The 15505-nt window shown below is 36.7% G+C and overlaps 2 protein-coding genes across 3 annotated transcripts; both read left to right on the plus strand.

The window, feature by feature from the left end:
• The first annotated feature begins 922 nt into the window (after positions 1-922).
• Positions 923-5114, plus strand: LOC18614017 (mitochondrial adenine nucleotide transporter ADNT1). The gene is made up of 8 exons (XM_007051553.3): positions 923-1398; positions 1562-1610; positions 1712-1875; positions 2261-2298; positions 2668-2780; positions 3080-3193; positions 3629-3973; positions 4630-5114. The coding sequence occupies exons 1-8, from the start codon at positions 1241-1243 to the stop codon at positions 4711-4713; spliced, it is 1065 nt and encodes a 354-aa protein (XP_007051615.2). The 5' UTR covers positions 923-1240; the 3' UTR covers positions 4714-5114.
• Positions 5115-7673: 2559 nt separating this feature from the next.
• On the plus strand, positions 7674-15421 carry SPA1 (SPA (suppressor of phyA-105) family protein). Of its 2 annotated transcripts, none has more exons than XM_088805497.1 (8): positions 7674-7865; positions 8285-9560; positions 10075-10232; positions 11140-11992; positions 12884-13030; positions 13717-14034; positions 14120-14179; positions 14347-15421. In XM_088805497.1, the coding sequence occupies exons 2-8, from the start codon at positions 8286-8288 to the stop codon at positions 14536-14538; spliced, it is 3003 nt and encodes a 1000-aa protein (XP_088661623.1). In that variant the 5' UTR covers positions 7674-7865; position 8285; the 3' UTR covers positions 14539-15421. The 2 variants fall into 2 exon arrangements, with proteins under 2 accessions (XP_088661623.1, XP_088661622.1); XM_088805496.1 differs by having other exon boundaries at positions 7675-7988.
• The last annotated feature ends 84 nt before the right edge of the window (positions 15422-15505 follow it).

A 15505-nucleotide genomic window follows, 5' to 3' on the forward strand; every position in this document is an offset into this window, starting at 1 on the left:
ATGCTATGGTTTTTTTATTTCTCATCTAACGTAATAACGATTTAATTAGGTGTTACTGAGACCACCCCAAGATAACTGGAGCAGCTCACCCAATCCGTTTTCTCCTTTTTGTCACCAACAAGTCCTGGTGTGTTCGGTCTTTAGTGTTTTGAAAAAACATAATTTGTAATCAAGTTCAGATCAATCATTAATTTGGTATATTGTAATATGCTTCAAATTTATTTATTTTTGTTTATTTAAATTATATATGTGTCTAATGTTCAAACCCAATGATATTAATGCAAGAATATTTTGTAATATTGAATATCATTTTGAATTATAAAATCATCTAAGAAAATTATTTTCCTGATGAAAATCACAGTTAAAATTTTAATATATTATTATTATTTTTAATTTATTATGTATAAATTTAATTTGACATAATAAATTCAGTTATATGTGAAATGAATTTATTTTTTTATAAGTTATTTGAATTTTCCTTGAACAATATTTGGACTTAACTTGTTCTTTTGTCAAATTTGTAAAGTTAAGTAATATTTTAATATTAGGTTTGAACTCATACTCAATTAAACTTAAATAAAACTATATAAAAATTAAGTTGTGTTTGAAAGCCTTGAACTACATGAGTTCTAAAGTCTACACTTTAGACTTGAGTTTCGGAAGTTGTCTTTCATCACTCCTTGAAACCTTTTAAATTTTTGCATTTTTGTTTTTTATGTTCTGTTTTATAGAAATATTTTTTAAAATTTTAATTTTTGTAAAAAAATAAATAAAAAAAACGAAAGACCAAACAGATAAAAACAGTAACAACAGGAACCTTACTGAACCCAAACACGGCCATTTACCTTGCATGAATCCTACCTAACAAAACCCTTCTCACACCTCCACGTGACCACCGAAGGCCCTTTTTTCCAGCCACAAGAACTTTTTCAACCCCACGCGCTCTCAGAGCAACGGCGCGCACGCTCTCAAAGAGTTGAGGTCTCACTTTCCCAAGCACCCAAGGCAGCCGTCACCACCACAGCTTTCTTTAAACCAACGACACAAAAACTAGACAAAAGAGAAGAAAGAAATGCGGAGCCTTTTTTTGCTTTAAATCGCTTCGGAGATCCGAGCCGATCGACCGCCGGGTAATCCTTCGCGATAGTCCGAGATCCCCTGAAGCTACCAGAAAACACTAGTTAGGGTTTTGCGGCGAGAGAGGACTTAAAAGGATTTTTGAGTGTGTTTTTGGTTTTCGATGGCTTCGGAGGATGTGAAGACTAGCGAATCCGCGGTTTCGACGATCGTGAATCTAGCCGAGGAAGCGAAGCTCGCGAGAGAGGGCGTTAAGGCCCCTAGCTATGCTGTTCTTAGCATCTGCAAGTCTCTCGTCGCCGGCGGCGTCGCCGGTGGAGTGTGAGCTCTCTCTCTTTCTCTCTGTCAAGAGTGTTTTTTTGTCTTGATGGAAATTGTTTCCAAGAAGAGAACATTGAATTTCTCAAGTTTTAAAATTGGACAATAAAAATGAAAATTGTTTTTGAAATGCATCTTTTGTTTAATTTATCGTTTTTATATGCAGGTCACGAACTGCCGTTGCTCCCTTGGAACGTTTAAAAATATTACTTCAGGTTCATTTTTGTTTTAATTTATTTGCTTTTTATTTATATGAAGAAAAATAAATACTTCAATTTCTGAATTGATTAATCTCTTTTGCGCCAAACAAATGCAGGTCCAGAATCCACATAGTATAAAATACAACGGAACAATTCAAGGTTTGAAGTACATTTGGAGAACGGAAGGCTTTCGCGGACTTTTCAAAGGCAATGGTACTAATTGTGCGCGCATTGTTCCAAACTCTGCGGTCAAGTTCTTCAGCTATGAGCAAGCTTCAAAGTACGACTCCTGAACACTGTTCAATTCAACTTGTTACTATTGTTTTGTTGGTCGACTGACTGATTCCACTTTCCCTTCTGTTCTCATTGCTAAGTTAGAGTCAATATCATACTGGAATTGGTTTTGTTTTTTAGGCTACTGTTTACTTAGTCCCTAAAATATTGACGATGGATCCATGTCTGACTGTGGACAAAAGGATGTTCATACTAATACTAAGCATAAACGTTTTTGGTTACGCAATTTCAATCTATCAGTCATAAGATTCCATGAGGGTGCTAAGTTTTCCTTCCTTTGCACTGCTTCTACCATACATGTTCAAATTTTGTACTGAAGTACCAAGGCGTGTTTCTTTCTGCTGATGGTTCGTTGTTATTGTTTGTGACAGGGGAATACTGTATCTGTATCAACAGCAAACTGGCAATGGTATGTCTGATATTGTCATCATCTTTTTGCTGAGCAATCATCTCATGTTTGCATTATCTGATACACATAAAGAATTCACATATGATTTTAGGTTAATTTATGTCCTTTACATGCTCATATGGTCTTGCATGCATGATAATAATAGTATTATAAGAGCATTGGCTTTGGAATAACTTGTGGAACTTGTTATTACGACTAAAAATTATGTTCTATAAGTTCATTAATGTTATGAAGAACTGCATTCATGGGATAGAAAACCAATATTCTACATGGATGTTACCATATATGTCATGAAATTTGTATTCTGGTGTCCTTGGAATCTTGAAAGCTCATATACCAGTGTTCCTCTTGTTGCTGTTAATTCTGCAGAAGATGCTCAACTCACTCCCCTTTTACGCCTTGGAGCTGGAGCATGTGCTGGAATAATTGCCATGTCTGCAACTTACCCAATGGACATGGTACGAGGCAGGCTCACTGTACAGGTATTGTCTTAGATATCTTTTTACTTGGCAGATGCATGATGTTTCATCTGTTGTTTAATCTATCTCAATGTTATGAAGATTAAGCTTTGGAAGAGACTATTTTGTAGTAAATAATAAACTTTGGACATAACTTTCTTAGTTCTTCAATTAATTTGTATAAAATTTGAAAAATATTTTAATTCTTCAAATGAAATATTGATTTCGTTTTAAGCTGCTGCATTTCCTTTCTCTGATATCAGGGATTGTGCCTTGTAGTTTGGCGACATGAGCATTTAATCATTTTATTGTGTATATTGCAGACAGAGAGGTCTCCTTATCAGTATAGAGGAATGATCCATGCTCTGTTAACTGTGTTGCGGGAAGAAGGCCCACGGGCATTGTACAAGGGTTGGCTTCCTTCAGTCATTGGAGTTGTGGGTTATTATTTCCTTCTATTTGGAGTTTCATAGTTATATGGCTTTTTTTTGTTAATGGCTGTGATGACAGCATGCCTTCTTGGAAGAACATAAGGGCTTGGAAGAGAGAAAAAAGTGGGGAGGAGTGAAGCATCCTTCTTCCTGAGGGTTTTATAACTAATGAAATCTCCACTCCTCTAAAATAAAATTCTACCCCCTTTTACTTTCTGTTGAATTTTGTAATAACCTTTATGTAGTTGTTTTTACCTTTTATCATGCGAAGTTCTTAGTCTTTAGTCAGATCCATCTCACTCCTTCAAATTATGCATAATGCTTGGGTGGTCAAATTTGATTAGTGAGTTATTTGTTGGTGAATTCATTATCTAACCTGACAGAGAGGAATGTTTACTTTATTTGTTGTATGTTGATTTTGAACTCATCTTACGTTTGCAGATACCATATGTGGGTCTGAACTTTGCTGTGTATGAATCTCTAAAAGATTGGTTAATCAAAAGTAAACCATTTGGATTGGTTGAAGACTCTGAGTTGAGTGTGACAACAAGGCTTGCTTGTGGGGCTGCTGCTGGAACTGTTGGCCAAACTGTTGCTTACCCTCTTGATGTGATTCGCCGAAGAATGCAAATGGTCGGATGGAAAGATGCTGCCTCTGTTGTCACTGGTGATGGTAGGAACAAGGGCCCTCTTGAGTATACTGGCATGATTGATGCATTCAGGAAAACTGTTCGACATGAGGGCTTTGGAGCATTATACAAGGGTCTGGTCCCTAATTTTGTCAAGGTCAGGCTCTTTTCTTTCATTTCTGTTCACTTCTAGATAAGTGTAGGAATTACATTTTTTTTTTCATTTGATTGATATCTCACACGAAATTTTACTTTGGACAAGAGAAGACTTATATACTGAATGCATGAGGAATATTTTAATCTCTATTCGTTTTCTTCAACTGTCAAGAAGAATAGTGATTCGTATGCAGTTTGCATTATCCTAGACCAAAAGGTTCATGACTTTATCAAGACTTCTGCATTCTTTTGTTTTTTTATCCTTGATGAGTTTTTGTGGATTTGGAAAGATTGAGGTCTAGTTAGAAGTAAGAGTACTAGTCCTGCTTTGGCTGAATGCATTTGGTTGTCTTGCATATACCCTAAAAACTTACTGCATTAAGCGTTTTTCTTTACTGATGCAAATGACTTTATTTTCCCAGAATGGGTTAGCTATTGAAGCTTGTAATTCTGTAACATTTCCACCCTTTTTTGGTTGTACACTAGTACGACTTTACTATATGTTGTTCTCTAGTATTGAAAAGAACATACTTGATAGCATGCTATTGTTGATGGTTCTTTAATATAATTGGCATTTTGTTGTAGATTTGAATATACAAATATATGTCATCCTTCAATGTTTCATATTTAATATTGTTTATCCATTTCTTTTTCCAGGTTGTACCATCAATAGCTATTGCATTTGTGACATACGAGGTGGTGAAGGACATTTTAGGAGTTGAGATTAGAATATCGGACTGAAATGGGGGCCAATTCAACTTGGTAGTTATTGGATGTGTGCTATTTTTGTAGGGCAAGGGGATATAGAGAAGGTAAATTAGGATGGTCTTTTTAACCTTTTTGTCTCACAAAATTTGAGTTGAGACACATGTACGAGCCTGTCCATAATTTCTTCCCATGGTTTCCTATGTTTCCTTGTGAACGCTGTAGCTTTCAGCTCCTCCTCATTCATGTGCTGTGTCAATAAGGATGAAGGAACAATGCAAGAAAACACATTTGCCTGCCTCTGCATAAAAGCTGAGAAAGCAATTTCTAAGCCTTCTCTGCAATATTGATTGTGTTCTTTCTGCCGCGTTGTAGACATTTTGCTCAATAAGTAGATTGGTGAGCTTTAATATGAAGTGAAATTTTTAACTTTACAAGTTAGATGCAGTCAGTTAAGGTCAAGTATTGTTGCTAGGGTAAATATCCGGTGATGGATTTTGATTTCGTACTATTTCAAGGACAACAATTCAGCATGCATGCCGTTTATTCATCAGTATGTGCAACTTGGGATGAACCGTCAAGCACTATACCGCAGGCCTTAATTTCTATATGTGATTGTTGCTCTATGTTGTGAATGCATCCATGCATAATCATTATGGTGTCGTAGCTCGTAATGTTACCATAGATATTTGTTTATCCACTTCCCAGTTCGAGAATAGATAGGCACATAGTTGTAATTCCATATACTACTGTTACGTTTAGCAGTGCATTTGAATGAAAGAGTTCGATCCACTTTGGAAAAATGCAGAAGGAAATCTTGCAACGCTCCAATGCAAGACAAAGAAACAGGGTGAAGCAACAAAAGCTTACAAACAGAAAGTGAAAGAAAACAGTCACCAAATTCCATCTGGAATAACGTCTCTGATGTCTGCCGTTTCTATTTTGTCCCTTAACAGTGGGTTTAATGGATTCTGTTCGACGACAGCGACAATGCCAACGAAAAAGCTCCTAGAGGATATTTCACATGCTACAGTACCAAAAATAAAATAATAAAAAACCTGTATCAAAAGAATATTTTACATGCTCTCGCCTTCATCGTATCTTTTTCTTGTTCTGTTCTCTTCCTATTTATAACATTCCTGTCTACATTTTTCTGCAGTGCCTGAGCATAAGGCAAGAGAAGAGGAATATATAGGTTAGAGTCCAACCGTCTCACCGGTTGTAACGTACAAAAGAAATATACAATCTTACCTAAAATCCTTGGGTGATGTTTGGATCCTTTGTGTTTGTCGTCTCATGAGCTTTACGTCGTTGGTTTCCCGTTTTCTGGAATGTAACCTGGGTATGTAGGCCTTGCCCTTATTAGCTTCCCGATCTTCAATACTTGTCTTCTCTGTGTCAACCAAATTTAAGCAATCTTCGTTGCGTATAGAGCTCAGTGAAAGAGCCACCATCAGGAGATTCAAATCAGAAAGAAAAGTTGCGTTGGGCTCCCGCAAACCATCAATGTCACCTAACACAAGCTGACTTTCATGCTTTGTTTCGTTATCAGGTTGTTCCATGTTGTCCTGTCTCCAACCTGTACCAACAGCATCTTCATTATGACGACGTATCCATGCCCTCCAAATAAAATCCACTCTCATAATTTGACAAGATTTACCCTTGATCGACCAAAAACCAGGGCCTGGAAGACCCCCATAAGAAAAAAGCCAAAAACAAAAAATCCTTACCTGGCTGTTACTTCGACCATAGAATTATCGATTGCATCGAATACCCTAGCGAGTAAAATTATATGTCCGTTCTCCCCTATAAATGATTTTGTTTACTGAATTTTTTTTTTTACCTTTTGATGGGTTGTTAAGATTCTTTCCCCCACCTGCACTCTTCTTGGTAGTAACCAGAAAAGATTTTCTTATAAAGAATGCAAGCGGTGGCTCATAATCTATAGAACCAAATTCAGCTATTTTAACCTCTCTGATGCACCAAAGGAAGATAGAGAAGCAGGCTTTAACCCCCTATATTAGTCACAGGTTGTCTACGATTTAGCATATATTTTTTTTTAAAATGGATTTAGCATCATTTTAGTTGAAACAGTTTTTCTAATCATAGGGGAATAAATGATTTCTAATTGGCCCAATTTCCAAAGACAATTTAAGGCCCAGCCCAGCGGTCCATTGCATATTTGCATTGCATTTGCCCGTGCTAGCCGCCACCCAGGGGCCTACAATCTACGTGGCTCGTTAAGAACTACTCGTTCCTGTGCTTGCAGTCCCGCTGCTGCCGGACAGAGTCGGCTACTTGCAGAAGGAAAATGCCACTGGAGTTGTACAAAAATTACAGAACCGCCCCTTCGATGGCACTGCTGTGTCTGAAAATCCTGGAAAAAATCCAAATCCCTGCGAGACTGTCCCCGACCAAATGCTTGTTTGAACCCCGACACCCTCTACCGTGTGCCGAAGTAATCCAAATGCCTGCACGTGAGCCACGTACGGTGTCTCTGTCGTCCCAAGTGGGGTCCCTTATACCCGTAACTTCTTTCCTTGGACATTCTCTTTCTTTGTGTCTTGCTTTCCGAATCCTCGGGTTCATCATTTACAGCGCCGGGCGGGTTGGATGGCAAATTTGGTAATAATTAAGAAACCAGGGGCATTTTGTCGAAGAGTGTCCCAAACATTTTTTAAAATAATACAATTAATTTTTTATTTTTGACTTTCGGATTTTCTGGGAAAGAATATCGTGGCTGCACATTTTACCTCACGTTTGAGACGGCTCTGAGCTAAGCAAAGTGGCTCGAGAAACCCACTTGTATTTAATTTTTCATAAACATTTTAAATTTAAAAAATTAAATAAATTTGGAAAATTCATTGGCCAAGCAAAAATGGAACAATTTGCTATAATTAGCTTTAAAATGAAAGATACTAAAAAGAAAAAAATATCTAGTAGACACTGAAAAGACATTGTTCTGTTTATGACCCTTTGTTGTAATGTGTGAGCATCGACAAGATATTATTATTATTATTATTAATACGTAATATTATTCTTTTCTTACTCCCCAATTATTTTATAGTATTTTCCGTTTCCATTTCTGGCAAGTTTTACCACTTTCTTCTTTTCTTTGTGGTTTGCCGAATTGAGAGTAACGGTTAACCGTTCTCTGCTATTATTGCATTTACTTTGGTCCTTGATGCGTAAGTTGACTCTTCTCCTGTTCTCTTTTTCCTTCTTTGGCCCTGCACACGATCATTTTGAAGTTCTTGCTGTTCTGTACGACTTTGATTGTAAGAGAAGATATTTTCATGTGATAAAACTAGGTAATTTGATTCTTTTAATTACCCGAATTTTCCATTTTTTGGTTTAAGTTTAAAGCTATACTTAAATTGTTTGTTTTTATTTAGAAATTTTTTGATGCTAGAGATGATGCATTGACTAGTAGATAACTTCTTGAATGTAGAACTCAGCATACGATTGTTTTTCTGTGTGAATACAATGAATTTCTAGCTTTTCACAGCCTTTCATTTTTATTTTTTATTCTGTTTGTAGTAGGTAGTTGTTCTTGTAATGTACTATAAAGTACCAAAATTGATTGAATCGGGTTTTATTTGGCTAGTATGGAACGAGATGGGGAACAAATGGCTGCAAGTGGAATAGCTGAGAATACTGAATTTACAAGAAAAGGCTTCAATTTTCCCTTGAAATCAGAAGGTCATATTTTGATGGAATCCCCGAAAATATATGAATCACAGAGAAGAAACTGGCCGGTGAACGATGTTAGCGGCTTTGCACCTCAATGCCCTAGCACTTCTTCTATGATTGAGACTGAGACAGGTGTTACAGTGGAAGAATTGACAGTGGAAAACTATAAGACCTCAGGTTTAAGTTTGCCCAAGAGCTCAAGCAACTTAAGGCAGGGTCAGTGGCAACGAATGCATCATTTAGAAAGTATGTCTGAACATGAGGCTTTAGATGGAAACGTTGATCACGTGTTGTTGAGAGCGAAAGAGCAGCTTGCGAGAATGTCTTATGAGAACCAAAAGAGCAAGGATACTGATCAAACAACTGGAGGAATTTCTTTGCATTTGAAGGCTACAGACAACATGGCTATCTCAAGCAATACATCGTCAGTTGCAGCTACTCCATTGAAAACGTCAACTAGGCCTAGCTTTTCACAGTTATTTGTAAAGAAAGGTTTGAAGGGAAAGGGTATTGTTAGAAGAGATCCAGAATCTTGCACAACTGCTGACAATGACCAGCCTTGTTTACTTGGGGTTGATAGGTCTGCTACTGCACCTTGCCCCAATGGAATTACTTTGAGAGAATGGCTAAAACGAGGGAGATGTAAAGAGGATAAAGCTGAAAGCCTACTTCTATTCTGGCAGATTGTGAAGTTGGTGGATTCTGCACACTCCCAAGGAGTTGTCTTGCAAGACTTACAGCCATCCTGTTTCTATTTATCCTCATCAAATAGGGTTACATATACAGGTCTATCTGCTAAGAAAGGACTAGTGTCTGCTGTAAATAGTGATTTGAGGAGGAAAAGATTCCTGGAAGAAAGTATGAATGCTGCAAATTGTAGTTTACGTGCAAAGCAGCTAAAGGTCAATGAGAACATGCGATCTCTTGGACACCAAACAGAGTTCACCTCTCCCCATGAATCCAGGATTGAGATGGGAAATAAGATTGGTTTTCATACATCTGTTAAGCAAGATTCTAACTGTTTTCTGAACCAGCCTCCAAGTTTCCGCTACCCTACTGCATCTGTTTCACATTCTATTTCTGCAGCTATACAATCGGAAGAGAAATGGTATGTTTGCCCAGAGGTGCTTAATGGCAGAAGCTGCACATTTTCATCAAATATATATAGCCTTGGGGTTTTTCTTTTTGAGGTGAGGTTTTTTATTAGTATTCCATTTGTCATATTTGTTAGTATTTTGGAATTCCTTCATTGATTTTTGCTGCATAGTATATGATTTACTAACCTGATATTAGCTCAAGAATAAGTGTAAGACTTGTTTTTGAGTCTTACCATAGATTTTAAATTGAATTCATCTGAGATTTTTGTCACATTGAAACTTATAAGTCTTTATTATTAAAGTATGTGGTCACTTCCAATCCATTTGGACTAAGAAAGACAGAATCCTTGAACATATCAGTTTTTTCTTTAAATCCGCTGTCTGTGTATTCCCTTCAGCTTGAGCATGCTTTCAACATAACTTTTCAAGAATGCATCAGAAAAGTTGTGCCAGGACAATATCAGTTCTTAGTAATCTTGTTATTCCTTTCCAATAGTGCTCAATTATTGTAAGGCAATTTAAAAACATTTTTCTCAGTTGCTACATTTTCATCTCTGGAGTTGATAGAAAGTCTATCCTTTGAACTAATGTGGGCTGTTTCTATCAGTTGCTATGTTGTTTTGAATCATGGGAGCTGCATTCTGCAATGATGCTGGATATGAGCCAGAGGATTCTTCCACCAAAGTTCCTTTCAGAAAATCCTAAGGAAGCTGGCTTTTGTCTTTGGCTTCTTCACCCCAAACCTTTGTCTCGTCCAACAACTAGGTATCCATGAAGCTTTTATTATCTGCCATTCATCTGCAGTAACTACTAGATTTATAGCTTTTCTGTTTATTTCAAAACTGGTAAATTTAAAAGCCTTCATTGGATCGAAACATTACAGTGTCATTGGCGGTTGCAATTAAGGGGAGTAAACAGTTTGTGTCTTCCTTTCTCAGACCCTCTGCTAATCCTAGCATAAATATATTTGATACTTCTGTAGTTGTGATGGCATACTCTCACATATGCAGTGTAGTGAATATAAATGCTGACACAAGATAATTTTCCAGCTCAATCCCTCTTAATGTATAGCTTAGATATTCTGGTATTATTACCTTAAAAAAAAGATATTCTGTTATAATTTCTGAGGTTTAGGTGTACTTGTTAATTATCAACATTCATGCCTTGTGACTAGGACAATTTAAATGCCAAGTTGCCGAACTTCATGGTTCTCGAATATTTTGAACATGATGTCTGTCTGCGTCCATAACTTAAGCCAACCTAACATAGTATCATGTAATGTGTTTTGTTATTCTTGTATTCTTCCCATGTAAAATTAATGTAGTAACATGTTTTTTCTGCAATATGAGATCGTTTGAGTAGGCATAAGTAGAACCTAAGCTGTCATTTTATATTTAAGATATTAAGGATCATCTAAATACATCACGTAGAGGATTAAAAGAGGTTGTAACATTCATTTGGTTGGGTCTTTCTTTCGCTAGCATGCACGTAAATTATTGTTTTTACTGTCATCTCCTGGCTTCCTAAATAAATTGATGTTATTACAATTGCAAGTGCTTGTGCTTCATTTTGTTGGTATGTAGGTTATGTTGTATACTGCAATGCATGATGATTTAATGTAGATTCTGCTTGTTTTAGTCCTTTAAGTACATTCAAATTTTGTACAAAACAGGGAAATCTTGCAGTCTGATTTATTTTGTGGATCCCAAGAATGGTTTTGTGGGAACAATTTATCAGAATCTCCTGATAGTGATATGGCGGAATCAGAGATATTACCTCAGTTTCTAATTAGATTAGAAGAACAAAAGCAGAAGCATGCCTCCAAATTGATTGAAGATATTAGGTTCTTAGAAGAAGATATTAAGGAGGCTGAAAGAAGGCACTTATTAAAGACATCTTCAGTTTTCCCTCAGAAACAAAATGAATTTCCTGATGCAGGAAAAAATTGGTTGCATTTTGAAGACCCCAGAACATCAGTTGCTCATTATAGATCAAATTTGAAGTCAGAGGTAAATGAAGGATGGTTGTCAAAAAATATCAGGCTGCTTGAGCATGCGTACTTCTCCATGAGATCCGAAATCCATTCTTCAGAACCTGATGCTGCAGCGTGCTTTAATAAAGACTTGCTGAGGAATGGAGACAGGTTGTCCAAGGTGCAAAATGCAAATGGTGAGATGAGAATGAATCAGAAATCTATTGATCCCCTCGGGGTCTTTTTTGAAGGTTTGTGCAAGTTTGCTTGCTATAGCAAGTTTGAAGCATGTGGAACAATAAGAAATGGGGACCTTCTAAACTCTGCAAATGTGATATGCACTCTCAGTTTTGACCGTGATGAGGATTATATTGCTACTGCTGGCATATCAAAGAGAATCAAGATTTTTGAGTTTGATGCATTTATGAATGACTCTATTGATGTCCACTATCCTGTGGTTGAGATGTCAAACAAGTCAAAGCTTAGCTGTGTTTGCTGGAACAACTACATAAAGAATTATTTGGCTTCAACTGATTATGATGGTATTGTCCAGGTAATTATCCTGTTCTCCTTGAAAGATACCTTGATGTGAATTTAAGTCAAATAACGTATTCAGTTTTATCTCAACAACCATTAAAGATAGTGCTCAATTTTTTAGACGTTAATGATCCATCATTCAAAATTTTCATTGGTGCAATTGTAATAGAGTGGTTAATTCTTTTTCTTGATGAATGTCATACCTATTTTTGGTGCATTTTATTGACTTCTTCTGGTTATACCTTATACTTTCTTCTATAATTTCATGGTCAGAGGATGAAATTTTTGTGTTGGCCGATTGAGAATATTCACCTCTCAATCCTCATTCCTCTCGAGAATGTTACTTGGCTAATTTGAATATAATACCTAATGAAGCCAGCATATCCTATTTTTGAATAACTAATTATTGCTTTGTGCCTCAAGTAGTTCATAGTTACTTCAGATTTATGAACTTTAGCTGGACTCTATCAAATGCTTTTCTGCAATGTGTCCTACCGAAGCTATCTAGCCAAATGATCTAAGAGCCATTTATATAATTCATCTTTTCTTCAATTTGATTATGTTGCAAATGAATTCATTGTGGTGATAGGTTTCTGGTGCATCTAACTTTATGAATATCTGTACTGAAGATGTATCTCACAAATTTCTAACAGTATATTTCTGTTGGCTTATGTCTCTGACCCACATACTTCTACCACACACTTCACTTTTGGGAAGTATTGCCGTAGCTGCTGAATTTTGTTTTGGAGTTCTACATTGCAGAGTAATTGCAACTAAGAAACTTCTTTCTAAATGCTTAATTTTCCTTTTGCTTTCTGTTGGTTTGTAGTGTTTTATGATTGTATTAAGGTTGTTAAATGCTCTTGTCCATATTTTTTATTGATAATATGGTATGTTATGGGTATAGACATGGGATGCGGGAACTGGTCAAGGATTATGTCAATACACTGAGCACCAAAAGAGGGCATGGTCTGTTGACTTTTCTCAAGCTGACCCAACAAAGTTTGCCAGTGGAAGTGATGACTGCTCTGTGAAGCTTTGGAGCATTAATGAGGTATGCTTTCTCCTGCCTCACTCATCATGTAGCATGTAGAGTTTCAGTGTCTTCATAAATCAGAGTTGGTATATAGGTTATTAATATTCTCTATCAATGAAAAAAAGAAAAGCAAGTATAGAAAGAATACATGCTTGTATCTGCATCTGTTCACAGCTGCAGATGCACATGCAAATCACCTCACTTGCATGGTTGCATACATTCAGTCATAGAAATTCACACATCCAGATGCATTCATAGAGTGAGATAGGATTGGCTTCTAAGAAGTCATTTGATGAGTTTTTTCTATTTGATCTGGTCATATGTACTGTACTAATTACTCGCCCAAACTGTCATCTTACTCCACATGCCTATGCCTAAATTTCCCAGCATGTTCATGTTAAGCTACCAGCCTTTGAGTTGGTTGGTTTCTTTGTCTAATTGATTTAGTAAATGTCTTGTATATTTTGTTTAAATCACCATGGTATGGACATCCTTTAAAATGACCGTCAATTATAGTTGGTGACAACTGGTAACAAATTGCTATTTACGGCATGACAATTACATTCTAGAATTGACTTGTCTCCTGTTCTCTGATGATTACAACCTCCTGCTTTTTCATTTCAATCTGGGATAGTTCTAAAACATATAGTCACTTCTTTTTCACAAAGTTTATGACAAAAAAAATTTGAATGATATTATTGCAGAGAAGTTCTCTTGGCACCATAGGGAGCCCTGCAAATGTCTGCTGTGTTCAGTTCTCTACTTTCTCTCCTCATCTGTTGGCATTTGGATCTGCCGATTACAAGGTGTATTGCTATGATCTTCGGCATGCTAGAATCCCTTTATGCACATTAGCTGCCCATGAAAAAGCTGTTAGCTATGTCAAATTCTTGGATTCCACAACCCTTCTCTCTGCATCCACCGACAACACCCTGAAGCTGTGGCATCTCAACAAAACCAGTTCAGATGCATTGCCTTCCAGTACTTGTGGCTTAACCTTTAGTGGTCATAAAAATGAGAAGGTTAAATACTTTCTCTACATCTCATAAAAATTTTGAGCATCGAGTATATTTTTCAGCACTAACACTTTGTTTCCTGCTTGATCAGAACTTTGTGGGTTTATCTGTAATGGATGGATATATAGCATGTGGTTCAGAGACTAATGAGGTAAATATGTCTAATCACAAATAAAGTGCTTAAATTTATAGTTCATTTCTGGGTTTTGTTAATTCTGATTGTTTATGAAGTGAGTTGTGACAGCAGAAATGGTTTGCATGCATACATAACTGACCAACAGCTAAACTAATCTCCAATGATTATTTTCCCTTTTGCAGGTTTATTGTTATTATAGATCTCTGCCAATGCCAATCACTTCCTACAAGTTTGGGTCTGTTGATCCTATTTCTGGAAATCAAATCACTGACGAAAATGGGCAGTTTGTTTCAAGTGTCTGTTGGAGACAAAAGTCAAACATGCTTGTTGCTGCCAACTCAACTGGAAGTATTAAACTACTGAAACTGGTGTGATGAAAGCCTTTTCCAGAAGTTAGTCTTGCTCACTAGTCTATTATTAGCTTACCCATCCTAAAAATAGATTATATGCACTTCAAAAAAACAATGAGTTGGAAGCAGAAAGTTGCAAAGGCTGAAGGGTAATAATGAGAGCCAACCACTCATGCAGCCTCCTTGTAACTGAGTCTGCCTTCAATGGTGGCCTATGCATGCGAAGATTATAGTTTGCCACTCCTGCTGGGTGCAGTCAATGACTTCTGCTTTCCTGCCAAAACTGCTAGGGCCATTGAGTATTACATCTTTCTGTTAAGAAAATATCAAGGGAAGTCAAGAAGACATGTCCTCAACTGTTGCAACATCAGGCACCAACCCTTGGAATTGGAGGTTATTGACTAAGATGATATTACTCTGAGTTAATGGATCCTACAGATTCATCTCTGCTGCCTCTTGTGGACAAGTTGATAGCAGAGTTGGGCTTAAGTTGGATGACAATATGGATGAGAAGTGGCGTCAGGAACTTTATTTGGGTGCAATATTGCATGAGGAAAAAAGGTTCTGGTAAATTTATAGTGGATGAAGAATGTGAACCACAAGAATTTCATGAAGATGCATTCAAGGTTGAGACATGAGTTCTTTTCAAGAGGCATGCAACTGTCAGTTTTTGGCAAGGTATTTTCACAAGCATTTTGTTTGTTGTAGAAAAATTTTTTCCTTTCTGATCAGTTCAATAAAGTTTTTTGTTGTTGTCAATAAATAAGTATCATTTCTGATTGTGATGTAATGTATAGTTTTCCTGTGAATGTGAGGGACCTTCCTACAATTGTGAATCAGAAATCCCTTTGAATGTAACCTTTATGTTTCTCTTTATGGGCTATAGTAGCAATTATGTACTATTTTCCACGTATTTAATGGCAGTATTAGGATTTGATTGTTTTACTGATATGGTTCCTTTCTGCATATGGATAAAATGAATCAAGCCTCT

The sequence above is a fragment of the Theobroma cacao genome, chromosome 1 (assembly GCF_053813885.1).
Source record: "Theobroma cacao isolate CCN51 chromosome 1, ASM5381388v1, whole genome shotgun sequence".
Lineage (NCBI taxonomy): Eukaryota > Viridiplantae > Streptophyta > Magnoliopsida > Malvales > Malvaceae > Theobroma > Theobroma cacao.